This window comes from Oncorhynchus clarkii, chromosome 7 (assembly GCF_045791955.1).
Source record: "Oncorhynchus clarkii lewisi isolate Uvic-CL-2024 chromosome 7, UVic_Ocla_1.0, whole genome shotgun sequence".
In the NCBI taxonomy this organism is placed as follows: domain Eukaryota; kingdom Metazoa; phylum Chordata; class Actinopteri; order Salmoniformes; family Salmonidae; genus Oncorhynchus; species Oncorhynchus clarkii.
This window is the reverse complement of record NC_092153.1, coordinates 51,879,032-51,901,798: the sequence shown is the minus strand read 5'-3', so window position 1 is coordinate 51,901,798 and position 22,767 is coordinate 51,879,032. Positions and strand designations below refer to the sequence as shown.

The window sequence follows — 22,767 nt, the reverse complement described above, 5'->3', positions numbered from 1 at the left end:
TGAGTCACATTTGGGCACTTGAACATGCTAAACAGTGCACATACAGTGCAGTATATATAGGGACAGACACACATATGACTTGAAGCCAATTCACTGTTAACAATAATTCTGAAAGGTTCCAGTCATGTGTACCCCACCACATTGAGCCATGACCACAGTCACGGTTGAAGCATACAGTATGAGGAAAAGTAGTTGTAGAGGGGGATGTTTGAAGAGATGCATTTCTATGGACGTTTGACTTGTGAATCATAATTACTACAAATACACCAGGAAAAGTAATCACTATAGAGATGATTTAAAAAAAATATCAACCAGAGACACATGTGTAGTCTGAGTTAGGATCATTAATCTTATCACAAAGTGAATCAATAATAGTGATTGTACCAGGAATTGCCATTAGACATCGTAATGGCCCCCAATGCTATTCCCTCAACTTTTTGAGATGGCAGACAGGGTAGTAGAGATAGCTGAATCCTCATGCTCCTCTGTCTTCTAGCATATGAGCTGCTTGAGTGAAGCCACTCGCTGTTCATCCCTACTGGTCCATTAATCATGGTCCACGGGTGTATCATAATGTATTCCAGATCCATCTCACAGCTTATCTCCTGCAATTATGAACCCAGTGAGAGGTGAATACAAGGTGAACATTATTTCCGTCTCTCAGGTACTGACTGACTGGTTATATAAAGCCACATGAGTACATTCAATGGTCTTCCTAGCACTCTGGTATAAGGATCCCACAGTCATTACACTCTTGCACTGCTGGACTTCTCTACCAACCTTGTTGGAGGAAATGAGATAGATCTGAAAGGCCATCTCTCCAAATATGCCTGTACTCTGTTCATTAGACTCCCTGAGTAGCCCTGGTAATAGGGAGAATCAACTCATGCAATCGGTTAGAAATTTGGTTTCAGAGATGGTGATGACTCATCAAATCACTGATGCTTCTACGGACTTGGTCAGACTGTAATCTTCTGTCTAAATACATATAGAAGGTAGTATAAAGGGTAAATGCTGACCATGCATGGCCATTATTTGCTCTTCCTGCTCTGGAGCAAATATCAAATATCAAATCAAATCAAATGTTATTGGTCAAATACACATGGTTAGCAGATGTTACTGCGAGTGTAGCGAAAGGCTTATGCTTCTAGATCCGACAGTGCAGCAGTATCTAACAGGAAATATCTAATAATTCCACAACAAAAAACCTAATATCTAACAATTTCCACAACAAAACCTAATATGCACAATCTAGTAAAGGAATTACATGAGAATATATAAGTATAAAATATATGGATGAGCAGTGACAGAGCAGCTAAGATGCAATAGATAATAAAGAATAGATATTGAAGGATACAGTATACATGATACACTAATGAGATGAGTAACACGAGATAAGTAAACATTCTTAAAGTGGCATTATTAAAGTGACTAGTGTTCCATTTATTAAAGTGGCCAATGATATCAAGTCTGTAGGTAGGCAGCCGCCTCTCTGTGCTAGTGGTGACTGTTTAACAATCTGATGGCTTTGAGATAAAAAACGATTTTTCAATCTCTCTGTCCCAGCTTTCATGCACTTGTACTGACCTCGCCTTCTGGGTGGAAACTTGGTGAACAGGCCGTGGCTCAAGTGGTTGTTGTCCTGGATTATCTTTTTAGCCTTCCTGTGACATCGGGTGCTGTAGGTGTCCTGGAGGGCAGGTAGTTTGCCCCCGGTGATGCTTTGTGCAGACAGCACCACCCTCTGGAGAGCCCTGCGGTTGTGGGCGGTGCAGTTGCCGTACCAGGCGGTGATATAGCCCAACAGAATGCTCTCAATTGTGCACCTGTAAAAGTTAGTGAGGGTTTTCGGGGGCAAGCCACATTTTTCAGCCTCCTGAGGTTGAAGAGGCGCTATTGCACCTTCTTCACTACACTGTCTGTGCGCGTGGACCATTTCAGTTGGTCGGTGATATGTACACCGAGAACTTAAAACTTTCCACCTTCTCCACTGCTGTCACGTCGATGTGAGAATGGGGGTGCTCACTTTGCAGTTTCCCAAAGTCCACGATCATCTCTTTTGTTTTGCTGACATTGAGTGAGAAGTTATTTTCTTGACTCCACACTCTGAGGGCCCTCACCTCCTTTCTGTAGGCTGTCTTGTCATTGTTGATAATCAAGCCTACCACTGTTGTGTCGTCTGCAAGCTTGATGATTGAGTTGGAGGCGTGCATGGCAACTCAGTCGTGGGTGAACAGGGAGTACAGGAGGGGGCTGAGCACGCACCCTTGTGGGGCCCCAGTGTTGAGGATCAGCGGAGTGGACATGTTTCCTACCTTCACCACCTGGGGGCGGCCCGTCAGGAAGTCCAGGACCCAGTTGCAACGAATGGGGTCGAGAGCCAGGGTCTCAAGCTTATTGATGAGTTTGGAGGGTACTATGGTGTTGAATGCTGAGCTGTAGTCAATGAACAGCATTCTAAAATAGGTATTCCTCTTGTACAGATGGGATAGAGCAGTGCGCAGTGTGATGGCGATTGCATCGTCTGTGGACCTATTGGGGCGGTAAGCAAATTGAAGGGGGTCTAGGGTGACATGTAGGTTGGAGGTGATACTGTATGATCCTTGACTTGTTTCTCAAAACACTTCATGATGACAGAGGTGAGTGCTACGGGGTGATAGTCATTTAGTTCAGTTACCTTAGCTTTCTTGGGAACAGGAACAATGGTGGCCATCTTGAAGCATGTGGGGACAGCAGACTGGGATAGGGATTTATTGAATATGTCCGTAAACACACCAGCCAGCTGGTCTGCGCATGCTCTGAGGACGCGGCTAGGGATGTCGTCTGGGCCGGCAGCCTTGCGAAGGTTAACACGTTTAAATGTCTTACTCAAGTTGCTTCTTTAATCAGGACAACAGTTTTCAGCTGTGCTAACAATAATTGCAAACGGGTTTTCTAATGATCAATCAGCCTTTTAAAATGGTAAACTTGGATTAGCTAACACCAGGTGCCATTGGAACACTGGAGTGATGGTTGCTGATAATGGGCCTCTGTACGCCTATGTAAATATTCCATTAAAAATCTGTCGTTTCCAGCTACAACAGCAATTTACAACACTAACAATGTCTACACTTTATTTCTGATCAATTTGATGTTATTTTAGTGGACAAAAAATGTGCTTTTCTTTCAAAAACAAGGACATTTCTAAGTCTCCACAAACGTTTGAACGGTAGTCTCATGTTTACATACTCATCTCATTTGTACATACTGTACCCGATACCATCTACTGTATCTTGCCTATGCTGCTCTGTACCATCACTCATTCATATATCCTTATGTACATATTCTTTATCCCCTTACACTGTGTACAAGACAGTAGTTTTGGAATTGTTAGTTAGATTACTTGTTATTACTGCATTGTCGGAACTAGAAGCACAAGCATTTCGCTACACTCGCATTAACATCTGCTAACCATGTGTATGTGACAAATAAAATTTGATTTGATTTGATTTGATTTGGATTTGAGCCGTGGAATTGCGACTCCACTTTGTCTCTGTACTGACACTTTTCTTGTTTGATTGCCTTACGGAGGGAATAACTACACTGTTTGTATTCACCCATATTTCCAGTCGCCTTGCCATGATTAAATGTGTACGTGCTTTCAGTTTTGCAATATGCTAATCATTATAGAAGGCTCTTAGATTATTCACAGAGATTTATTCGATTGGGCTTGTTAATGCACTTTATGCCCTAACATATCCTGTTAAAACCTACCGAGGTCATATTTACCATTCATATCTACAGTTGAAGTCGGAAGTTTACATACACCTTAGCCAAGTACATTTAAACTCAGTTCTTCATCATTCCTGACGTTTAATCCTGATAAACTTTCCCTGTCTTAGGTCAGTTAGGATCACCACTTTATTTTAAGAATGTGAAATGTCAGAATAATAGTAGAGAGAATGATTTATTTCAGCTTTTATTTCTTAAATCACATTCACAGTGGGTCAGAAGTTTACATACACTCAATTTGTATTTGGTAGCATTGCCTTTAAATGATTTAACTTGGGTCAAACATTTCGGGTAGACTTCCACAAGCTTCCCACAATAAGTTTGGTGAATTTTGGCCCATTCCTGGCATCCTTGCTCGCACACACTTTTTCAGTTCTGCCCACAAATGTTCTATAGGATTGAGGTCAGGGCATTGTGATGGTCACTCCAATACCTTGACTTTATTGTCCTTAAGCCATTTTGCCACAACTTTGGAAGTATGCTTGGGGTCATTGTCCATTTGGAAGACCAAGCTTTAACTTCCTGACTGATGTTGCTTCAATATATCCACATAATTTTTCATCTTCATGATGCCATCTAATTTGTGAAGTGCACCAGTCCCTCCTGCAGCAAAGCACCCCCACAACATGACGCTGCCACCCCTGTGCTTCATGGTTGGGATGGGGTTCTTCTGCTTGCAAGCCTCCCCTTTTTTCCTCCAAACATAACGATTGTAATTATGGCCAACCTGTTCTATTTTTGCTTCATAAGACCAGAGGACATTTCTCCAAAAAGTACAATATTTGTCCCCATTTGCAGTTGCAAACTACAGTCTGGCTTTTTGATGGCGGTTTTGGAGCAGTGGCTTCTTCCTTGCTGAGCGGCCTTTCAGGTTATGTCGATATAGGACTCATTTTACTGTGGATATAGATACTTTTGTACCTGTTTCCTCCACCATCTTCACAAGGTCCTTTGCTGTTGTTCTGGGATTGATTTGTACTTTTCGCATCAAAGTACGTTCATCTCTAGGAGACAGAACGTGTCTCCTTCCTGAGCGGTATGAAGTCTGTGTCCTCCCATGGTGTATATACTTGTGTACTATTGTTTGTACAGATGAACGTGGTACCTTCAGGCGTTTGTAAATTGTTCCCAAGGATGAACCAGACTTCTGAAGGTCTACAAAAAAAATGCTGAGGTCTTGGCTGATTTCATTTGATTTTCTCACGATGTCAAGCAAAGAGGCACTGATTTTGAAGGGAGGCCTTGAAATACATCCACAGGTACACCTCCAATTGACTCAAATTATGTCAATTAGCCTATCAGAAGCTTCTAAAGCCATAGCATCGTTTTCTGGAATTTTCCAAGGTGTTTGAAGGCACATTCATCTTAGTGTTTGTAAACTTCTGACCTACTGGAATTGTGATACTGTGAATTATGAGTGAAATAATCTGTCTGTAAACAATTGTTGGAAAAATTACTTGTGGCATGCACAAAGTAGATGTCCTAACCTGTCACGCCCTGGTCTAATTATTTTGTGTTTTCTTTATTATTTTGGTCAGGCCAGGGTGTGACATGGGTTATTTATGTGGTGTGTTTTGTCTAGGGGTTTGTTGTAGGTTATGGGATAGTGGTTAGTGGGGTTGTCTAGAAAAGTCTATGGTTTCCTGGAGTGGTTCTCAATCAGAGGCAGGTGTTTATCGTTGTCTCTGATTGGGAACCATATTTAGGCAGCCATATTCTTTGAGTGTTTCGTGGGTGATTGTTCCCGTCTCTGTGTTTGTTTGCACCAGATAAGGCTGTTTAGGTTTTCACGTTACGTTTATTGATTAGTATTGTTCGTGTTTATCTTTTATTGAAGATGTATCGAAATAACCACGCTGCATTTTGGTCCGCCTCTCCTTCAACACAAGAATACCGTAACAGAATCACCCACCACAACAGGACCAAGAGGCGTGGTGACAGGCAGCGGCAGCAGGAGCAGCGAAATCCAGATTTCTGGACATGGGAGGAGATATTTGATGGAAAAGGACCCTGGGCTCAGCCTGGTGAATATCGCCGCCCCAAAGAAGAGCTGGAGGCGGCGAAGGCGGAGAGGCGTTGGTATGAGGAGGCAGCACGGCGATGCGGATGGAAGCCCGAGAGTCAGCCCCAAAAATGTTTTGGGAGGGGGCACATAGGGAGTATGGCGAAGCCAGGTAGGAGACCTGTGCTAACTTCCTGTGCTTACCGGGGGGCTATAGAGACCGGGCAGGCACCGTGTTATGCTGTGGAGTGCACGGTGTCTCCAGTGCGGGTGCATAGCCCAGTGCGGTACATACCAGCTCCGCGTATCGGCCGGGCTAGAGTAAGCATCGAGCCAAGTGTCATGAAGCCGGCTCTACGCATCTGGTCTCCAGTGCGTCTCCTTGGGCCGGCTTACATGGCACCAGCCTTGCGCACGGTGTCCCCGGTTCACCTGCATAGCCCGGTGCGGGCTATTCCACCTCGCCGCACTGGCAGGGCAACCGGGAGCATTCAACCAGGTAAGGTTGGGCAGGCTCGGTGCTCAAGAGCTCCAGTGCGCCTGCACGGTCCGGTCTATCCAGTACCACCTCAACGCACCAGCCCTCCGGTGGCAGCTCCCCGCACCAGGCTTCCTGTGCGTGTCCTCGGCCCAGTACCACCAGTGCCAGCACCACGCACCAGGCCTATAGTGCGCTTTGCCTGTCCAGCGCTGCCAGAGCCTTCCTCCTCTCCAGCGCTGCCGGAGTCTCCCGCCTGTCCAACGCAGTCCGAGCCTTCCTCCTCTCCAGCGCTGCCGGAGTCTCCCGCCTGTCCAGCGCTGTCAGAGCCTTCCTCCTCTACAGCGCTGCCGGAGTCTCCTGAATGTTCAGCGCTGCCAGAGACTCCCGCCTGTCCAGCACTGCCAGAGCTGCCAGTCTGCAAGGAGCCGCCAGAGCTGCCAGTCTTCAAGGAGCCGCCAGAGCTGCCAGTCTGCAAGGAGCCGCCAGTCTGCATAGAGCCGCCAGAGCCGCCAGTCTGCATGGAGCAGCCAGAGCCGCCAGTCTGCATGGAGCAGCCAGAGCCGCCAGTCTGCATGGAGCAGCCAGAGCCGCCAGTCTGCATGGAGCAGCCAGAGCCGCCAGTCTGCATGGAGCAGCCAGAGCCGCCAGTCTGCGTTGGAGCAGCCAGAGCCGCCAGTCTGCGTTGGAGCAGCCAGAGCCGCCAGTCTGCGTTGGAGCAGCCAGAGCCGCCAGTCTGCGTTGGAGCAGCCAGAGCCGCCAGTCTGCGTTGGAGCAGCCAGAGCCGCCAGTCTGCGTTGGAGCAGCCAGAGCCGCCAGTCTGCGTTGGAGCAGCCAGAGGCGCCAGTCTGCGTTGGAGCAGCCAGAGGCGCCAGTCTGCGTTGGAGCAGCCAGAGGCGCCAGTCTGCGTTGGAGCAGCCAGAGGCGCCAGTCTGCGTTGGAGCAGCCAGAGGCGCCAGTCTGCGTTGGAGCAGCCAGAGGCGCCAGTCTGCGTTGGAGCAGCCAGAGGCGCCAGTCTGCGTTGGAGCAGCCAGAGGCGCCAGTCTGCGTTGGAGCAGCCAGAGGCGCCAGTCTGCGTTGGAGCAGCCAGAGGCGCCAGTCTGCGTTGGAGCAGCCAGAGGCGCCAGTCTGCGTTGGAGCAGCCAGAGGCGCCAGTCTGCGTTGGAGCAGCCAGAGGCGCCAGTCTGCGTTGGAGCAGCCAGAGGCGCCAGTCTGCGTTGGAGCAGCCAGAGGCGCCAGTCTGCGTTGGAGCAGCCAGAGGCGCCAGTCTGCGTTGGAGCAGCCAGAGGCGCCAGTCTGCGTTGGAGCAGCCAGAGGCGCCAGTCTGCGTTGGAGCAGCCAGAGGCGCCAGTCTGCGTTGGAGCAGCCAGAGGCGCCAGTCTGCGTTGGAGCAGCCAGAGGCGCCAGTCTGCGTTGGAGCAGCCAGAGGCGCCAGTCTGCGTTGGAGCAGCCAGAGGCGCCAGTCTGCGTTGGAGCAGCCAGAGGCGCCAGTCTGCGTTGGAGCAGCCAGAGGCGCCAGTCTGCGTTGGAGCAGCCAGAGGCGCCAGTCTGCGTTGGAGCAGCCAGAGGCGCCAGTCTGCGTTGGAGCAGCCAGAGGCGCCAGTCTGCGTTGGAGCAGCCAGAGGCGCCAGTCTGCGTTGGAGCAGCCAGAGGCGCCAGTCTGCGTTGGAGCAGCCAGAGGCGCCAGTCTGCGTTGGAGCAGCCAGAGGCGCCAGTCTGCGTTGGAGCAGCCAGAGGCGCCAGTCTGCGTTGGAGCAGCCAGAGGCGCCAGTCTGCGTTGGAGCAGCCAGAGCCGCCAGTCTGCGTGGAGCAGCCAGAGTCGCCAGTCAGCATGGAGCAGTCAGAGCCGCCAGTCAGCCAGGATCCGCCATTTAGCTAGGATCCGCCATTTATCCAAGATCCGCCAGTCAGCCAGGATCTGCCGGAACCGCCAGTCAGCCAGGATCTGCCAGATCCATCAACCTGCCTGAGCTTCCTCTCAGTTCTGAGCTTCCTCTCAGTCCCGAGCTACCCCTCAGTCCCGAGCTACCCCTCAGTCCCGAGCTACCCCTCAGTCCCGAGTTACCCCTCAGTCCGGAGCTACCCCTCAGTCCCGAGCTACCCCTCAGTCCCGAGTTACCCCTCAGTCCCGAGCTGTCCCTCAGTCCGGAGCTGCCCCTCATTCCAGTGGGGCCCTTGGTGAGGGTTACTAGGCCAAGGTCGGTGGCGAGGGTCGCCAATCTAAGGACGCGTATTAAGCGGACTAAGACTTTGTTGGAGTGGGGCGGTTCTGTCACGCCCTGGTCTTAGTATTTTGTGTTTTCTTTATTATTTTGGTCAGGCCAGGGTGTGACATGGGTTATTTATGTGGTGTGTTTTGTCTAGGGGTTTGTTGTAGGTTATGGGTTGTCTAGAAAAGTCTATGGTTGCCTGGAGTGGTTCTCAATAAGAGGCAGGTGTTTATCGTTGTCTCTGATTGGGAACCATATTTAGGCAGCCATATTCTTTGAGTGTTTCGTGGGTGATTGTTCCTGTCTCTGTGTTTGTTTGCACCAGATAAGGCTGTTTAGGTTTTCACGTTACGTTTATTGTTTTGTATTGTTCGTGTTTATCTTTTATTAAAGATGTATCGAAATAACCACGCTGCATTTTGGTCTGCCTCTCCTTCAACACAAGAAAACCGTAACATAACCGACTTGCCAAAACTATAGTTTGTTAACAAGAAATGTGTGGAGTGGTTGAACAATGAGTTTTAATGACTCCAACCTAAGTGTATGTAAACTTCCGATTTCATCTGTATGTATCATTCAAATGATTCAATAAATAACCTTTGAACTTTTGTTTAGGAAATTAGACAAGAAACCTGCCTTTTTATACTGAGTATGATTTAATCCCATGTCTTTAAAAATAAATCATCACTAAGCCAGCCCAAGCATAGATCAGGGACTCAATACAAAAGCACTCAGAGCTTCAAGTATTAAGAGGAGGCAAGTAACATTCATGTTACGTTTTTCAGGATGAAGATTGAGAGGTATGAGTGGGCAGAGAGCGCTATGAGGAGGAAACTGGTTGACCAGGAGAGTCGTCTCCAAGGAAATCTAACCATTTCAGTCAAAGCAACTGTGCTTGAAGTACTGTATGAATAATTTGTCTGTGTTTGTAACATAGCTAAGCTATGATTCTAAGTAGTGGCAAATAATTGTGTTGACTCCAGAGGAAGTTGTAATGCCTCTGTGGAGAGTTAATCACCCTGCCAGAATTGCCCAGTGCTGTAGGACTAAATCAAACCCCAGTAAACATATTTTGACAGTGTTCAGAGATAGATTTTATAACAGGAGTGTCTCTCGACTCCTCAATCCTGCACATTTCTCTTTTTAATCTCCTTGAAGATCTAGTGCTGTGGTCCAGTGGATGAAAGCATTGATAATAATAAAAGTCAAATAAGAAGAAATCACCAGCATAGTATTTCCAATGTTTGAAACTTTTTTTGTGCATATTAGAAACTAACCAGAGGAAAACACAGGGATCTCACATGGTACTGTCCAGTACCTTTTAGGGCACATGTGTAGATAAAGAGAGTAATGGTACATTTTTGTACCCAACATTTTGAATATGAAGGTACAATAATCACACTCTCAGAAATGGGGTAAGGTGTGAAGCTACATTTCTGTTTCCAAGGGTACAAATGTATTTTGTGTACCCTCAGTACCCACCATAAGGTAAAATGACACATGTTTTGCCACAGACAAGAAACTAACAGCTTTGTCACTGAGGTGGTACCCTTTGTACCATAATCATTATCATATTTCCTAGAATGCTCTACTGCTCATAGATTTTTTTAAGTAATTGTTTTTAATATCTGCGTTTTTACATGTACATTGATTGATAGATTAATCTTACGCTACACAAAGATAAACAACATACATTTTTCTAAACTAATCCAATCAGTTAGTTAGATTTTATGCACCCATTACTGAAATGGTTGTTCCAGTTTAAATGGTTTAAGTAGTCTCCTCACAATGTTCCTAATCCCCATAATGAATGAGGGTTGCAGGTGAATCAAAATTCCAACTGTTGGATATCCTAATTCTGTCTGGATTCCAATAGGAATTACACATCACTTTGAAAGCAGTATAATATAACTTGCAAGTAGAGTTGCAAAATCCTGGTAACTTTCTCAAATTTCCCACGTTTTCCAGAAATCCCTTTTGGAAGATTCCTGAAAATGGGAGGGAATAAGCAGGAAATCCATCAACAAGGATTTCTTGAAAATCTAGGTATCTTGGGAAAGATCTGGGTATCTTGCAACCCTACATGTATGCCTGATGTGCCTGAAATTGAATGAATTCAACAACTCTACAATTCACTCAAAGGCAAGGCACACTGGGAAACTATATTGGAGGCATGGCTTAGTGTGGCTTTTTGTGTTGTACCTGTTTAAGTGGTCTATGGTGGAGGTACATTTTGTCACTTACTAGAAGCATCCCACTGGGCACACGCTGGTTGAATCAGCGTTGTTTCCATCTCATGTTGAACCAACGTGGAATAGATGTTGAATTGACATCTGCGCCCAGTGGGATATGGCTTTGTCACTGTGGGGGTTCCCCAGTTCCTACCTCAGATATGAACTGGGGGAAATTATGTTCCTATAACTAAAAGGTACAAAGGATGACCTTACAGGATACAAACCAAGTGACAAGCAGTTGTTCTCCTTTAAGAACAAATCTAAACCTTTTTTTCTGAGAGAATACTGAGGCCTATCTGCCTTTTGATGACACTAATTTTCTCTTTGTCAGTGCTGTTGCCTGGCATATTAATACAAAACTAGCTGTTGTCAGCTCTATTTTCTGTCATATCTTTGCAAGCCCAGTCTTAGATGCTTTTCTAAATGTTTATCAAAGCATGTTCTGCGTTTATACAAACACCATTTAACTGGTCAACAGTTTTGGTTAGCCTACATCCTTTCACATTGCAGCTTATGTGCTCAGCCGCCATTTGTTTCTAGGCAGGAGTTTTTTAGGTTGAGGCCAGTGGTGTGGTGGAGGGTAAATGCAAGTTTACCCATAATTTGCAGAAAACTCATGTATTTTTTCACTGCAACTAAAGATCGTTTTACCCACATATTTTTGTTCCACTACATTACTGGTTGAGACAAAATGTAACATGTAAGCGTAATCAATGGCTGTATACAAAGAGCTGTGCACTGACTGTGCATTCCTTTCTTTCACCAGTTATTCACCAGAACGCTTCATTTGTCTGCTTGTAGCTTATTATACAAGGAACAAGCATGTTGTTGTTGTCACTAGGTACTGTAGAAGGTGCATCATCTTCCGTTTTAGATACTTTTAACAAGCTATTCACATAATAGTAATAGTTCTCATGACATCCATTACAGAATCCTCAGAGCACAAGTAACCATTGATTGAAAACGGGAAGGATAATGACAGCTAAATAATGAGAGATGATTAAGCTTCTTTCTCTTTCACTGTCTCACTCTCTCTCTCTCATGTGCTCTCTCTCTGTCTCTCGCTTTTTTACTCTCTCTCTCTCTCTCTCTCTCTCTCACACACGCCTTCTGACAGCACAATGATTCATTGTGGCAACATTAAGGTATATTTGGGCCATTGAGTGAAGAGAAAGGGTTATTGTTACTAGGGTTGCAAAGGGAGGGTATATTACTGGAAACCTTCAATGTTTGCCAGTAAATTACCAGAATTTGGGTATTTCTCAAGGATTGTATGTAATCTATAACAATACATCTAGTGGTCCTTTTGGGTAGTTATTATTTTTACAGGTGTCTGTAATTCTATCTTTTTATTTAACTAGGCAAGTAAATTAAGAACAAATTCTTATTTACCATGACAGCCTACCCCAGCCAAACCCTAACGTGCGCCATCCTATGGGACTTCAAACACAGCCGGTTGTGATACAGCCCAGGATCGTACCAGGGTCTGTAGTGACGCCCTTAGCACTGAGATGCAGTGCCTTAGACTACTGCGCCACTCAGGAGCTCTTTCTGGCCCTCTTTGTGGCCTCAGCACATGTAAAATATATGAAATAGTTAAATAAGATGATTTTCAAATAAAAAAAGTAGAATGACAGAGCTGTTAAACAATATCCTAAATATAAAGCATCAACTTAGTGAATATCATTGGTATTTAATATGAGGGTTTCAACATTAAATAAATATATATATATTTTTTAACATTTTTATTTATTTTAGTATGTCAGGATGTATTTGTTGTAAATGTTTTGGCATCAAACTGGTAGCAGTTGTGAAAAAAGTAAAATGTTAGACCATATGGTTCAAGAGAAAATAGACTATCTACAGCCACTCATGGCCAATATGGACACAGATATACAAAATTAATACTATATATTTTTTTTTTATTATTATTTTATTTAAGTTAGTCAAGTATAAATTACCAAAGTTATGATAGATTGTCATAGATTGTCTGTTAAGTACCAAAATTACTTAAGATTCCAGTAACTTTGGTAAGGTACCGGTACCTTTCAACGCTAATTGTTATGTTTCAAATGAGCTTTGTAGTCGAGGTGTTAGGGCCAGGGGGTTAAGGCTGGCACTATCTGAAGTGCAGGTGCTTTTCATCAATGTCTATTCACAGGCGTAATGCAGAGCCTACCTCATGCCGCACACGCACCAGCTTAATTTTGCCACCACCAATGCATTGCGCTTTGGCGGGCGTTCAGAATGACTTCCTTGTTTGTTTGTCGAAGCTCTCTCGAATCCGACTGAAGCAGGTGGTGTGTGCTCTGACTCCATTGTCTGAAGCATTTGGGGATGTAGAACAGAGGCGAGATTGATAATCACTTAATTCCACTGTGAAGGGCCATGCATAAAGACCATTGAAAACCACAAACAGCTTCTCATTACAGCACAGCTACCACTGCCCACTGTCTAAATTACAGCCAGCAGCAAGACTCATATGCTGACCCCCCAAATAATTGCCTGCTCAAAACATCTTTATAACAATGGGGTTTTCATTGCCTTGAGCATGCTGATTAGGCCTAACCTAAAGTAAGTGAAACTGGACGGTTAGGTATATTAGGTAGGTGGATCAGTTTGACTTGTGAATATGAAGATATCTTCTACCTCTTCTACCTAAGGTGTATTTACAAATTTAAAGCAACGTTAGAGTGATCAGTGTATTTCTTTCATAATGTGACCGAGGATTTCATAAAAGGGAATCCATGAAATGTAACAAAAGGTATTTTTCCCACCACTATGTAGTAATTGTAAGCTATGCGTATAGTAAACCAATAAAATACAGAAAAATTCCTATTCAATCATTGAAACTATTTTTAAAGCCTTCTATCTCCCAGAGAGTACCGTCTATCACGCATATGCAGTACCTGTGTGTGAATTATTGAGCCACTTCAAGATAACATAAAGAAGAATCTAAAATAATAATGGGATTGTATATACATGTGTAATGATACTCTCTCACTGGCACCTGAGGTTCATATGATGCAAACCTTCCAGCCCTAACACAAGGTATCCTCACTCTTACTGTCTTGGAGAACATGCAGGGAAACTAAGGCGTGCCAAAGATTCCTTTGGTACAAAACAACCTTGAGAGCAACAGTTTTCTCTGTCAAAATGTATAGTATTTTAATTAAAGAAAGCATAAATAAACTGAATGTACAGTAGTATTAACCTTGGAGATCACTACACTTAGTTTTTACAGAATTGGCTGAGTCCTTGTGACTTACAATGGGTACAGCACTCACTTCATTGTTTGGGAAAGTAGGAGAGATAGTGCCCCACACTGGTCAGGAGTAGATACATAAAATGGGACTGCATCAAATGTGCCATTGCTTCTGCAAATCTTGATCATATTTCCCCTCTCTGAATAGGAATGACACATCATAGAGCTTGTCTTTGTTGTATGTTCTGGATCAAAACAGTGGTGATTTATAGAATTATAACTTTTTAAAATGTCAATGTAGCCAGCCATTCCATCACCAGTGACATAATTAAATGCTTACAGCCCACACAATTTTTTCCCAAGAGCAAACAAGCACAAGTTCATTACATTATCCTTTTTCTCCACATTTCTTACCAAATTGGTTTTCTACAATACCCAAACAAAATTATTTTTTATTGTGCAGGTAGGTAGTACAGAAGGTAATGGTGGGAGTAAGGTCAATGATTAGCTGATACTCTAGAGTTGTGAAAGTTGTTAAACGGAGTCAGTTTAGGAGGCGTTGAGGTCAGTACATACCAGAACCTACAGTGCTCTTTATCTCCCTTGATGTTTCAGGTATAGGCCTACACAGTGCAGTCAACACAGCACTGATTAGTTAATTTATATTCAAGGCTCTGTATTTGTATTTGTGTTACTACTGTACAATATACACTGTAGTACTATTGTATTATCTTGTTACTTGCATGGATACTGTACATGCATTGTTGTGCTACACAAGGAGATATAGTACACCATATGGAGGAGTCAGTTTAATCCCTTGATCATTGTTTAACCAATGGCTGTGGACTGTCTATGATGTGCTGTAGGTGAAAGCCTATAAACCTGAAAGTGTTGTGTTCATGTTAGGAAGAGTGTTGGTTGTCTGTTTCCTCCCTATTGTTCACATGGAGCCATACAGAGTCAATCCCCAGGAGCATGGCCTTACGTCACAGTTGTTTACACAAATTACTGCTATTTACACAGCTGAGTGAAAAGCCCCTGAGGTGGCGTCAAATCAAAGCATGCCTCAACAATCCCCTTTAACAGAAAATCCAAACATTGGCGTAAAATGTACTATATAGGGTAACGATACTTTGATCTCGTGCAAATTGGTTCCAAATGTCCAAAGGTCCCGTAACTGACTGCGGATTACTTTTTTCTCTTCAAATAAAGAAAAGTGAAAATCAAAAATCACGGTATGAGTAGGGAGCTTCACAACTACCGATGCCAAGGGCAGTAGCTCTGCATCCTGATTTTAAAGCTAATATCTGGAGGTTATGTATTAAAATAGGAGCTTGAATTTCCTGTCAAGAGATTAACCAGCCGGAGATCATTATATCCTCATAATGATGTAAGGAAACTCCTGTAATATCATTGAAAATCCCTGCTGAACACCAGCACCGAGCAAGCATCTGACACATCTCCTCTTCACCAGCTCACTGGTGACTGAATAACCACATACCATTATCACAACTGGTTGTAATAAGACAATTGGAAAGGATATACTGTAATTCAACCCAAATCTCTCCTCTCTTTACCCTTTTTTGTTTGTCTCTCGATCTCTCCCCCTCTCCCCTCGGTCTCTCTCTCTCAGGTGTACTTTAAGCGGGATGGAGAGTTGATAGAGGTGATATCCTACATCCACCCCTCAGCCGAGGACGGCGGTGGCTCAGCAGGGGTGCGTGGTGCCAGGCCACTCATCAGCAGAGACCTGGACGACACCAAGCTGCAGAGGTCCCTCTCCCTGTTGGACCCCGAGGGCCGGCCAGCCCGCATGTTCACCGAGAGCCCTGAGCGTCGTTGGACCCCGGGCCAGCACACCCAGGGTCGGCAGCAGAAGGAGCAGCCCAGCCCTGCCACGGAGATCATTCCAGAGACAGTTGTGAGCCGGGAGTTCCCTCGCTGGGTCCAGAGCACTGACCCACTCTACTACTTCAGTCACACCCACATCTCCCAGAGTGATGGCTCTGTGCTGGTGCAGGCCAGACTCACCTGGACCCTTAACCCCCAGCTGGACAATGACGCCATGTTCAGCTGTGAGGTCAAGCACCCAGCACTCTCCATGCCCATGCAGACAGAGGTCACACTGGGTGAGTACAACAGAAATATCCTTCCCCTAACCCACTATCCCTCTCCTTGTTTCCCAATCGCCGTACTCAATCTCTGAGCCTCCTTATGTATCCCTCGCGAATCTACTCAGAACAACACTGATTTCCATTTGATGCTTAATTGTGTAGTGACTGACAAGGCAATTCATCGAGCTGTCTGTAGCTAAATTGAGTTAACTCACAACCGTTATTGAAGAAGTCAACCTGAATTAAGGAAGTCAAATGAGAATTTATACACAATCAGCCATGTGATGTCCTGTATTGGAGGAGGTTCTTGGATGAGGCGATGCAGTGCTGATATGATAAACAGAAACATTAAGTTCACTGAGAAAAGAGTAAATGGTAGAGGGCGGAGTGTGGTGCAGTAAGGAGAAGCTGCTGCTGCTCGTACAGGTACAAGTTACACGCTGTGTGCACACTTAATATCCTCAGAACGCCAGCTTTCATCTCCTTCACACCTTTAGAGAGGCCTTCTCCTCCTGCTAGTGTCCCTTTCTCACCGTGGTGTGTTGATAGACATGGGGCGGCTCTAACCGCTCACACTTTAACTGTGTGAAGCTTTTGGAGTTTTTCTGTGAGAACAACAACAACAGCGGAGCTAGAAATACACTCAACCAACACAGAAGGAGGCCCAGAGAAAGCCTTGCTAACTGTCAATGGCTTTCATATTTTGACAAGGTTTTTCTATGCTGTGATTCAAGCCATTCATTTACCAGTAGCTTTGTTCTTTAAAGGGATGAAAACAGCTTCTGCAGACATTCCTCCTCACCACCCTGAGAGTCGAGAACAGAAAATGTGCATTTGTTGATTTTAATTGGAGTACACTTGAAATTCAAAGCATTCATAAACCTGCTTGAAGCAGATTGAACCTGGGGTAGTATGAGTGAGAGCTGCTGTTGTTATAGAGTAGTAATAATAGCAATTACATGTGTTCATATACTGTAGTAAATATCACGTATGGTTAGAATTATGTCACCACTTGAAAACATTATCTATAATATCCTGGTTGGATGTAATAATCTAAAACTGGACACATTTTAAGTATTTCCCCCAGACGGGCCAGAACCTATCTTTTGATTATACAGTTTAATCCAGCTAATTGCTCCTGGGACCTGTCATTCACTCCTGTCCCTTGGCCCTGGCTTTCAGAGCTGTGTTTGGTGAGGAAATTAAAAGGAACCCTCTGAGCACTGACGTCAATTCAACGTCTATTCCACGTTTGTTCAATATAATTTCATAGACATTATGTGGAAAGAACTTTGATCCAACTAGTGTGTGCTCAGAGGGAAGTTTTTGCACTGTCCATAAGTAATACATATTTCACTGATTTAATATCAAGTCAAAGCTTATTGGTCACATACACAGATTTGAAGATACTATCGCAGATGCAGAAAAATGTTTGTTTCGAGCTCCAACAATGTGGTAATACCAAGCAATAATAAAAATGTAAAAAACAATACACATAATCCAGAAATATGTAATTAATTAATTAATTAATTAACAAATATCAGAACGAGCAATGCCAGAGACCTGAATATAAATATATATACATATAATGGTGTGTAAAGACAGTATGAACAGTATATGAATAGAAAATGTGTGTACAGTGGTAGTGCTATAGGATGAACCATGATTGGAATACAGTATATATTAAGCGGGTAAAACAATATGTAAACATTATTAAAGTGACCAGTGTTCAATTACTATTTACATAGGGCAGCAGTCTCTAAGGCGCAGGGTAGATTACCAGGCTATAACAGTGACTAAGGTTCAGGGCAGGGTACTGGGTGGAGACCAGCTAGTTGTGAGTGTTTGTTGTCCTGAAAATACAGTAGAAGCTGTTTCTAAGTCTCTCGTTCCCAGCCTTGATGCACCTGTACTGTCTCCAGCCTTCTAAATGGTCCTTTATGATCTTCTTCTTGTCCTTCCCATCTACACTGGCTGCTGTAGATGTCCTGGAAGGTAGTCAGTGTGCCCCCGGTGATGCGTTGGGCTGACCGCACCCCCCTCTGGAGAGCCCTGCGGTTGCAGACTGTGCAATTGCCATACCAGGCGGTGATACAGCATGACAGGATACCCTCAATTGTGCATCTGTAAAAGTTTGTGATGGTCTTAGGGACCAAGCTTAATTTTTTTCAGTCTCCTGAGGTTGAAGAGTCGGTGGTGCACCTTCTTCAACACGCTGTCTGTGTGAAGGGACCATTTCTGCTTGTCAGTGATGATATTTTCCTGGCATCGCTACACCAGGGCCATCACCTCCTCACTGTAGGCTGTCTTGTCGTTGTTGGTAATCAGGCCTACCACTCTTGTGTTGTCAGCCAACTTGATAATTGAGTTGGAGACATGGGGGGCAACAAGACATGGGTGAACAGGAAGTACAGGAAGGAGCTAAACATGTACACCTGTGGGCCCCATGTGCTGAGGATCAGCGTGGCGGAGAGTTGTTGCCTACCTTCACCACTTGGGGCAACCCATTAGGAAGTCCAGGACCCAGTTACACAGGAAGGGGTTCAGACCCAGGGCCTTGAGCTTAGTGATGAGCTTGGAGGGAGTATGGGGTTGAAGGCTGAGCTGTAGTCGATGAACAGGATTCTTACATAGGTATTTCTCATGTGCAGGTGGGATAGAGCAGTGTGCAGTGCAATGGCGATTATGTCTTCCATGGATCTGTTGGGGAGATATGCAAATTGTAGTTTGTTTAGGGTGTTGACTAAGGTGGAAGTGATAGTCGTTCCCTAGCCTCGCAAAGCACCTTATGATGACCAAAGTCAGTGCTACGGGGCTATAGTCATTTAGTTAAGTTACTTTCACTATCTTGGGTACAGGAACAACGGTGAACATCTTGAAGCAAGTGGGTACAAAAGACTGGGATATTGAAAGATTGAATGTCTGTAATTAGGCTGGGGTGGTATCCAGATGATCATATTGTCATATTGGTCTTCTCTCATCCCGGGATTTACGGTATTATTGGCTAGCACACAAGGTGGTGCTAAAAACATAAGAAAATCCCATTGGGCCTCAATTCCCATAATGCTAACAAAATTAGCACAAACCAATAGCACAATCACATAGACGCTGTTAGCTAAATGCTAATGAGTGAAAACTAACAAACTAATTGCAAAGACAAGCAAATACAGCTCATAAAGTAATACAAGCATAGCTAATAGCTACCGATTGCCATTTTCGTTGAGTGTGGACATTTTCAAGCGAAAGGGAACTAGAGAAATTGTGCAAATTAACAAAGTTGTGATGCATGCTTTTCTGAAGGAAAGGAGCAGAGGGGAAAAGCTAGAAGGAAGAAATGACAACTGTACAGATAACTCATCCAGAGCTCTTTGACTTCTGGCAGAAATCCATTATTAGATATCTGATGGCAAATATTTAGTAGTGAATTGCACACAAGTGTAACTTCATCACCTAATGTGCGCCGCACAACAGAAATTTGCCGATAGATACAGAACGATATGGAATCACCATCTCCCGCTTTCTCCCACTGTGCTATAACAAACAAACACGTGACTGGCTCAACTGTTCTGGGGAACTACGGTAAGCTTTATAATGTAGTGCATTGCACAAGTTGACTGCAGGTATTTACTTATGAAGTAACTACTAATATTCTAATTTGTAGAAAATCTTTGAAGAAATAGTTTTGACTTTATTGAAAAACCATCCCGTGTTTATTTCCAAATACCCCGGTATACGGTATATACTGTATACCGCTCAAGCATATCCATGAACACTCCAGCCAGCTGGTCTACAAATGCTTTTAAGATAAGGCTTGGGTTAACATGCTTAAATGACTTACTCACATCTGACACGGAAAATGACTTACTCACATCTGACACGGAAAATGAGAGCACACAGTCCTAGTGACCATCGGGGGACCACGTTGGCGGCTCTCTGTTGTTTTTCTCGAAGTGGGCGAAGGTGTGCGATGCGTCGTTGTGGCTGGCTTTGCATTTATAATCCGTAAATGTCTGGAGTCCCTGTCACATACAGTACCAGTCAAAGGTTTGGACACACCTACTCATTCAAGGGTTTTTCTTTATTTTTAATATTGTCTACATTGTAGAATAATAGTGAAGAGAAAAAAACGATTAAATAACACATATGGAGTCATGTACTAACCAAAAACCAATCAAAGTTGTATTACATATCATGAATATTAACAAGCTGCTCTGTGCGCGCCTTACAAATTGATTTGGGATGGAGCCTTGGGAGCTTCTCAGAATGGGCCACACCTCTATGAGTTTCTTGCCTGGGTCTCACCATTCGCCTCAGTTCCAGAATTCATTAACTCAGTGCATCTGAATAATTAAAAGGACTGTACTCCTTTTATTTGCATGATCTATTATTCAGCAGCATGAAAAGACTGGAGGAATTATAATTTCATATATGATGCTGAAATATGATCCATGCCTGCGTCCACCAGCCATTTCCTCCCCAGACCGTGATAATCACAGAGCAGATGTTCTATTTCAGGAAGGCTGGTGTACAGTTTGAGAGTGTCTGTCTCTGTGTTGATGTTTGTGGTGCGTGTGCGTGCATGCATGCATGCATCTGTGCGTGCGTGTGTCTCTATGTTCACCTGTGTCTCATCTCCATATTTATCACACTCTCATCTTGGTATTGTAAGGAGTCCAGTGCAGGCTGCGGGTTGGATGTGTGAGATGAATGATAGTGTTGGATTGATGATGACGCAATGATCCCACAGTCACCCCTTTTCAATTGTTTGTTATGTCTTCGCTCTCTCTCCCACACAGTGAAACCACTCTATATTTAAGCAATAAGGCACAAGGGAGTGTGGTATAAGGCCAATATACCACAGCTAAGGGCTGTTCTAAGGCACGACGCATCGCGGAGTCGAGCCCTTAGCTGTAGTATATTGGCCTTATACCACAAACCCCCGGTTACCAGCGTAATTACAAAAATAACACATGCTTTGTCATACCAGTGGTATACTGTCTAATATACCACGACTGTCAGCCAATCAGCATTCAGTGTTCGATCCACCCAGTTTATAAATGTGTACATTCATCAATCTGACTCCATTATTATGTGAATAAATGCAACAAGTCCTGTGCGAATCCTTGCATCACCGACTCAGTATGACTATAATAAACATGTGTCAATCTTGCACCGTTGTGCAATTATTAAGAGGCTAGATACAAATAGCTAATCCTGGCAACCAGTGTTCTAGCATTAATTTATTGAGTCAAGTAGATCAGGGATGTCAAGGTGGAACCCAAGCATATGCTATGTGTAGTGTAAATAACAACTACCTATAGACCTACTAAATTATGACTGTAAAGTCAATCAAATAATCACTCTGTAATATTAGGAATATATTTACTTGATTCAACTAATTGGATGTATTAGTCATGAAATAATTAACACTCAAACAATTACAGTGTACATGAAATACATTATGCGTTACAGAATAACAGAGTAAATTACTATCAACTAAATACGATTTAACGTGGTTACGCATGTCTTCAATTCAGAATAATCTCTAAGAGAAAGAAATGTGTGTCTGATACACACACGAGCTTGCTAACAAGTCCTCAAAGTATGAGTGAATTCATTGCCCTTTTAACCAAATTCAAGCAGTACATCCCAACCTGAATTAAGATTTATTGGCAGTTTCCTAGTGAAAATAAAAGGCAGGAGCAACACATCCAGATTATAATCTTATAAACAAAATGTGAATGTTATGAACAGACAACAGGAATGTGCCTGATAACCAGTCAACCCAAAATACATCAACCAGAAAACATACAATGCAATGAGACATCGAAATTGTGTAGCTCTTTACAAGCTCTTGAAACAAACTAAACACGACAATTTAATTCACACAGTAACATTCATTTCGCCAATTCAAGGTTTCAGCAGTCGTCACACCTTTCCTGGCATTAGTGACCCCAGGACTTCCGTGGGAATGTCTAGTCCTGGATATTGCCACAGCAAAGGTATGGCTCTCTCCAGTGTGATGCAAATATACAACTATCCATCCGGACAATGCCAAATTGAATCAACACGCCAGGCTAGTTACTAGACACCTCTTCGTCACTGGCCTTCATCATCGTTCACATTTGTTCACTCTTTCTATTTTTATCAACTACAGTAATCCCCTGTTTGGAACCTTTGAGTTGTGAAATAACAGCATTGAACCAGTGTTATAGTTCCCACAAGCAGGCTCGCCAAGACGCATGCGAGATACACCAAGTCCCAGGTGTATGTGTATTTGGCCAAGGCAGTAGAGGCACTCAAGAAGATGGTCGCCCCCAGCTTGGCTTGCATGAACTGCTCATCCATGGCAGTTACAGTCCTGGAGCTCTCCTCATAGAAGGTATAGTCCCACCGGGGTGGAATGTCAGTCTTTAGAGGTACCCTGCATAGAATGCTCAGCTGTCCCATCGTGGAATCCTCCATCACCTCCATCAGAAGGTGTGGGTTAGCTGGACAAGTCAGGCCCATCATCGGAGTCAGTTTGCAAATTCGATGAATCCCCACTCTTTGAGAAAGCCTTGGAAAGCATTCCAAATTGCAATACAGTGAAAGTACACACTTCAACTTGCCAACATTCTACAATGTATGAGAAATACAGTTTACGCAGTAAATGTCTCATGACAAGAGTTGTGAATAAAGTTTCCCTATCATTAATATAGAAAATAGCCAACAAAATTATCCCATCAACTATCTGACCCAAACGGAGGATGA

General features: G+C 44.0%; 1 protein-coding gene across 2 annotated transcripts in view; it reads left to right on the top strand.

Annotated features, from left to right (window-relative positions):
• LOC139413449 (immunoglobulin superfamily member 21-like) overlaps nt 1-22,767 on the top strand; it is a 260,296-nt gene that overhangs the window by 221,786 nt on the left and 15,743 nt on the right. For both annotated transcript variants that reach the window (XM_071160868.1, XM_071160867.1), the window contains exon 6: nt 15,534-16,029. In XM_071160868.1, the coding sequence (XP_071016969.1) occupies nt 15,534-16,029 (496 nt within the window). The remainder of the gene's footprint in view (nt 1-15,533; nt 16,030-22,767) is intronic.